Source organism: Clupea harengus, chromosome 8, assembly GCF_900700415.2.
Source record: "Clupea harengus chromosome 8, Ch_v2.0.2, whole genome shotgun sequence".
NCBI lineage: Eukaryota > Metazoa > Chordata > Actinopteri > Clupeiformes > Clupeidae > Clupea > Clupea harengus.
Genome location: NC_045159.1, coordinates 15,789,699 through 15,796,386, shown reverse-complemented (window position 1 = coordinate 15,796,386; position 6,688 = coordinate 15,789,699). Strand labels below are relative to the sequence as shown.

The window sequence follows — 6,688 nt, the reverse complement described above, 5'->3', positions numbered from 1 at the left end:
CCTAAACACAATCCATTAAGTGTCTGCTCAAAAATGGAAAAATACTTGCACATTCAGTTCAACACACAGTTGCAGAAATGATATACTGACCAATGGAAATTTGTCCAGTGTTTTTTTTCAGGCTTTAGTCCAGCATATACTGTATGTGTTTGAATGATGGGGTGGTGTTTGTTCTGGTGATCTGGCCAATGTTGGTGTTTGTCTTGTTATTAATATTATTTATTAAATGTGTCTGAATAAGATACTGAACCCAAGACTGAACCCAAGACACTTTTCTTTTTTTTTTTCACTTTTTTTTAAGGCAAAAGAATTGAGTTGAGAGTCATGGCATGTCACTGTACAAAGGAAGACGTTTCACAGAGTCTCAGTAGGATGGAAATGTGAAATTGCATGCCAATGACAACAAAATCTTTTTATTTACATTCACAAGACTTTACAATACATTTAACTGATAAAAGAACACATCCAGTTAGAAAGAAAAGAAAAGAAAAGAAAAGAGAAAAATATTTGTTAAACAAACCAAAGTCAAAGTCAAATTTATTTATAAAGCACATTTAAAAACAACTCACGTTGACCAAAGTGCTGTTCAATTAGTCAAGGTATTTCACAGTGGAACAGTAAAAATATGTAGATAATACAGTCGTGGAGCCCTATGTTGTCTCAACACGTATAACTGTGACGCTGTAGTTGTGGTTTCCCTCTGGATGAAATAATCAAGAGAATATGTTGAACTGTATCTTTGGTGGAAAAAAAAATATGTATACATGTTTTAATGTACACAGACAATATAAGCATGAATACTCCACGTGCCCCCCTTCAGACTGCAGCCCAAGGAGTGTGTGGGTTTGTCTCTACAGGGAACATTGCCTCTGTGTACAACCAGACATTGATGTCATGGATACTAGCCTCCATATATGGCCTGTGGAGGAAATGCGTGTGTGTGTGTTTCGAAACAAATACATATTTTTAGATGGCACAGTGCTTTGAGTGTGTTTCCTGTGTGGGTATTCAGCTTCGTCTTATGCAAACCCAGCCATCTCCTAATTTTCTGTTAGAGTCAGCCTTAAGTAGAGCACATGTCACATCACCAGCCTCTGCGTTCTGTTAGGGGAAAAGTATCATGGGTGTTGGTGGTACAGTGGTTAACATCACTGCCCTGCAAATGTTTAATTTCATTTTTGATAGCTTACTGACTGATTGATTCTTCCTTCCTTTCTTAATAGCACTTGCTCAATCAGTTAACACTAACATTATTATTATACATTACATAACTATTAACATTTTTTGGTGTGAGCTTTTACTTAAAAATATCACTACAAAAAAAATATCACTACAAGTACTTTTAGTTGTAATAGTCATAGTAGTGGAAAACTAAAATGTTGAAATGGGATTGAGCTTGTTGCCATGGCTGTTTAACATGGTTGTTTTGTTGCACCCAAGATGACACTAAGATGGGTGCTGAAGTTACAATAACATGGAATTGCACAAAAACTGTGAAACATTGATAAATCACCATGTTTATGAAACACAAGACTCAAAAGCCGATGAAACATTACCTGCTGGTCTTCAGAGCCTGATCCCTCCGACTCTTGAAGTACCCATAGCCTCTTTCCTTTTGACATGCCTTGCAGCCATTGCTTTAAAAACACACACACACACACACACATACAAGTTCACACAGATGTTAAATCTGTTCTCTCAACATACACAATGGTATATTTGACGGATAGATGGTCAGATTTATAAGGCATATATGCTGTACAGATTGGTGGGTTGGTTTGTTGGTACTAAGGTACATACGATAGGTGTGAAACTCAATACAGTACCAGATTATTCTGATCAATTAAGGTGAGGTTGGCCTTTCTCTCTGCACAGAACTCCTTTGCACTGTCACAGTCTGCATTATCACTGTGCCAGAACAGATAGGAGTCACCCTCGTAGCGACGCCATGTCTCCCGGCGTTCATTCTTCACCTCTGGGACACACAAAGATAACAGCTCACATCCTGCTTGTACTCAACTCAGTTTTACCTGAAACCACTCAATATCCTTTAAGATGTTTTCATCAATGCCTTTATTTCACATCAATCTGTTAGTATGCAATAGGAGACCTAATACAGTAATTATCTCAGTAATTATCTCAGAATCCATGCACTATAGGGGGTCAAGTAGCCCAGCAGGCCAGAGCTGCCATGGAACTCATTATATCAAGGGCATGACTGTAAGCACTCAGAGCAAATTCAATATAATTTGGCTGAAGACTGGATGAGATGTGAGTTCACTTAGTGTTTGGCGATTGGGCGAACGCTTTAGAGAATCAAAAGCAAGAGCCAAACACATTTTTGCTTATTGCAGCTGCCTGATTTCAATTGGCTATGATTTTTAAAAATAAAAATGCCATATAGATTTGCCATTTGTGGAGCATGGCCTGAATATCATCTGTGCCAAATTTTGGTAAAGGTTGGAAAAGAAAACTGTGTCCTGTGAAAAAAAATTGACTTTTCCATAAAATCCAATATGGCAGACACATCAATTAGGTTGACCTGATTGTGGCACTAGAGCACTTGAGGCAGAGACATGAAACTTGGTGAAAAGAATCAGGGGACTGTCCCCAAAAAGTGTGCCAAATTTAAAAACTTTTTTCCATATGGTTCTAGGGGCTGCCATAGACCTCAATAGCAGAAGAAAAAAGAAGAAGAAGAAGAAGAAGGAGAAGAGGAAGTAAAAGGAGAAGGAGAGGAAAAGGTAGAAACCCATAGTGTGCCTAGGCAGCTTCCCTGTTTGGCCCCGAATTAATGGCTTCTGTTTCATAATGGAAGTGCTACCACACCATGCAAAATACAAACCAATTCAACTACCCTGAGAAATATCATTATACTGTATGTAGCCAAAGGAATCCACACTGTCCACAGGCTGTTTAAGAAATGATATTTCAGGGGTTACTTTGCCATCAGCTTGTGAGTACACGCTCTGTTTTGAGACATAAACATATCTCAAACATATCTCAATAGCCGAGGTGTGAAAGGAGGTGTGACCCAGTGAGCCTCCTCTGTTCTCTTTACCTGTCAAAGGTTCTCCCAGCCCAAGTGATCTAGAAAGGCTTTGATGATAAGACTGTACAGTGGCAAACTAATTAATGATTCAAGAGATTGTTTCACTGCAAGCACAGGTGTAATTAGTAAGTTAAACTACAGAGATTTGTTGTTCACAGGACTGAGAGGGTTTATGTGACTATTTATGGAGATGTGAGATCATTTGGACCCGCATTACTCACTTGGCGATGATGGAGCTTTGGGAGGATTCTTTGCTCCTTTATGATATGTGTCTGTGGAAGACAAGAAGAGTGACATCTATATACAGTATCGCATATGCAAAGACAAACACACACACACACAAACCGTGTGAAAACAAAATAATGTACAGTTTTACATTAAAACATGCAAGAGCGCGAGCACATGACAACCCCAATGAAACCGAGGGAGCAGTGATCGTGTGAGATTTCAGTCTCCACATCAAACTCAGGCAGATGTAACACACGCGACTTTTACAGTTTCCCCTTGCTGCTTGCTAACCCCCTACTCACAGTGCATGGTCACAGCAGTCAGAATGATGGCCAGAAGGATGGCCCCCGTGAAGGAGAGCACCACCAGCCATTTTCTCCTCTGCCCTGCAGACAGAGACAGAAAGAGCACAGCAGAACAGCATGTGGATAACAGCACAGTTTTGATTCAGGTGAAAGTCATGGCAGCTGAGGGAAAAGAGAGATAACCTAGCCTACATGCTAACACATAACTTGAACAGATAAAAAAAAAAGGGATTGTTTGACTTGTTCAACATGCAAAAAGCAGGGCTCTGCTTAATATTTGGGCAGATAAAAAAGTGCAATGGTAGCTTGATCAAGTAGGGGAGAACAACCAACACAATCGTAATACTTTTGATAGGTGTCCATTCTTACTTGGTTGATAGGCATGAAAGCTGAGAAATCTGATGGTAAATAAACCAAGTTGGTTATCTAACTTCTGGGCAGCAGCCTAAACAATTGCATGTCCTAATACAGAAATTTGGTCAGATCGATGCCACTTGGATGCAAGTGATGTAAAATATCAAACAGGCAACTTGGCAAAAGATTACCATAGTTCATTTGAAAAAAGCGGAAGCCCCATTCAGAGATCTTTGTACTGTGTTTGCAAATGGACCCCTTGTTTCCGTGTTCAGTCCGTTATTCCTGTCTCCGGTCAGGCACTTCTTGGGTGTTATCATTTGTACATGCCATGAAAAGGAGACACCACTGCATTGGTGTGTGTAGAATTACACTATTGAGGAGGCAGCCTTGAAAATGAAAAGCATTACTGTACATAATAGGAAATGTACAAGAAGAGCAGAGTCACAAAACATTTAACACCAGACGGATTGGTTTGATTGAACCCCAACTTGTTTGACACAAATCTTCCCATCTGCGAAACTATCTGCCGTTGTCCATCATACTTGTACAGGACATGAATTAGAAAGAGAATGAAGAACTCACCAGGTTCCTTGTGTGTGTTCACATGTCTAGATGGATAGTATAAGGTCTGATAGACATCCTCCGTTTTACTGGTTTGGATGCCTGCAGCGTCAGTTTGTTCTACCCCCTCGTAAATATTTGTTACTGCGCTGCTCCTAATCTCAAGTTCCATGGCAACTTCAAGACCCACTGGGCCCACACTCTCCTTCGTCACTTCTGATTCTCTTTGCTTTGCTCAGTCTGTTTTCTCTTTTTACATTACCACATCCACTTTTTGTGAAGTGACAATGTAGTGTGTGGTTGACAGCCTGTTGCCATGGCAGTAAGCCACTGTAACAATGTAGTTTGTTAAATGTTTAAAGTGAGTCACAGGACTTAATTTCACACATATTCATGTGTGTTTCCAGTACATTCCATTTACAGAATGACCTATCACCCACCTGTATACCAATTTAGATCAAATATACTACACCATATCAAACACCAGTGCAGGTTTGTTCAGTAGACTACAGATTATATGTTATCAAGCCCTCAGTGAACTACATCAACTGTGCCCTGCTGAAGGACAGGGGCCTGAAGCATACAGTGGTCTGGGAATGGGGTGACCCCTTGTGGTAGAACAACCAAAGAAGAATGAAATATATGATTTTGAATAATTTTCATCGGCTGTAACATTTTGGCAAACTGTTAAAGCAAAAGGCTACATTTGAGCAATTCCCGACACAAGCTCATTGTTAACTTCAGTAAAGCATGTTTAATGAATTCTTAATATATATCCTTTTAGAAGACACTCATTATGGTCATAGTGGGTGTTAGTAAAAGTAGCAACTGTTATTAACAGGTAACAAAAACTTTTGTCTGTATGTTTGTTTGTTATCATAAATGAAAATGCTTCAGGACTTATAATGATGATGTATTTCTGAAGGCATGATACATTAAGTGTTCTCTGATATCACTGTCCAGGCCATCTAAACGTCAAGGTCAAGAAATGCATTAAAACACATCAAACAAAGTATCAGCAGTGCACAGAAGATGCAGCAACAATTGTCAACAATTGTACTTCAAATATATGTCTTCACTGTGGGTCTAGAAGCTTTTCAGTTAGGCTACACCTTCAAGTTTTAATTTTATACTTTTGGCTGGTCATATTTATATTTATTTGTATGACCAATTACTGTTTGAGAATCATTTATTTCTCAAGTTCATGACTTCATGTATTAGCAATAGAAAAAAAGACAAAAAGAAAAGAAAGACAAGACTTCTGAACAAACTCAAACTCATCAATGCTGACGTGGTGCTGACGCAGCACTTGTACACTGTGGTAAAATAAAGTGTGTATGAGGACAGTTAAGTACAAAACTCACCCTCAAACAGACTTTGAGCTCTGCGTTTTACAGAAAAGCAACACACATAGATGTTGAGGATATGGACAATAGTAAATCACATTCAAAATGAAGGATGTGAAAGTAGGTTAGAGTTGTAGGCAGCTACTAGCTACCTTCCAACCAAGCCATGGGTTTTGCTTAACACTGGTTTCTCTGAGAGTCAATAACGTCTCAGAAACTTGCTGTGCTGTGTTATAGCAGAAGCATCTGGTAACTCCCTCCATTGTGGAGTAGATCTTAGCAGGCAATCTCTGCCAAGACCCCCATTGCCTTAAGAACTCTAGAGCAGTGGAGCAGAGCAGTACAGACCTCTAGAGCAGTAGAGTCTACCTGATATAGTTTTATATATATAATGTAGTTTTCTGTGTGTGTATGTGATCACGAAACAGACAGACAGACAGACAAAACTCACCAGTCTCTCGCTGGCTGCCCATCATCGTGGCTGGAAACTGCAGGATGTTGTCTCTTTCGTTGGGTTGCATGTCTGCCGCCTGAGTGTGGCTTGCGTCCTCACGACTCTCTGGAACTGCACTTTTCCTCAGTGCCAGTTCCATAATAAACTCAAGACCGGCACACGTCCCACACACACTGGGGACCGGTGGGCTTAATCAGTTCTGCAGATGCTGTTTGTTCCTGCGATTCATTTAGGACACTTCCTGTTTTTGTGACTGTTTTTGTGATTTTGTCAGTCTAACAGTAAAAAAAGGCACATTTGGCCTCATCATGTGTTATAGTTGTCCTCATGAATGATGTTTTGTAATACTTCACTTGATAAGAATGACATGAGCCTCTTGTGAATA

General features: G+C 39.7%; 1 protein-coding gene across 1 annotated transcript; it reads right to left on the bottom strand.

The window, feature by feature from the left end:
- Window positions 1-397: 397 nt before the first annotated feature.
- LOC122133089 lies at window positions 398-6,465 on the bottom strand. The gene is made up of 6 exons (XM_042708487.1): window positions 6,301-6,465; window positions 3,583-3,666; window positions 3,274-3,324; window positions 1,827-1,975; window positions 1,557-1,637; window positions 398-1,101 (listed from the first exon to the last, which is right to left on the bottom strand). The coding sequence occupies exons 1-6, from the start codon at window positions 6,440-6,442 to the stop codon at window positions 1,009-1,011; spliced, it is 600 nt and encodes a 199-aa protein (XP_042564421.1). The 5' UTR covers window positions 6,443-6,465; the 3' UTR covers window positions 398-1,008.
- Window positions 6,466-6,688: the final 223 nt, after the last annotated feature.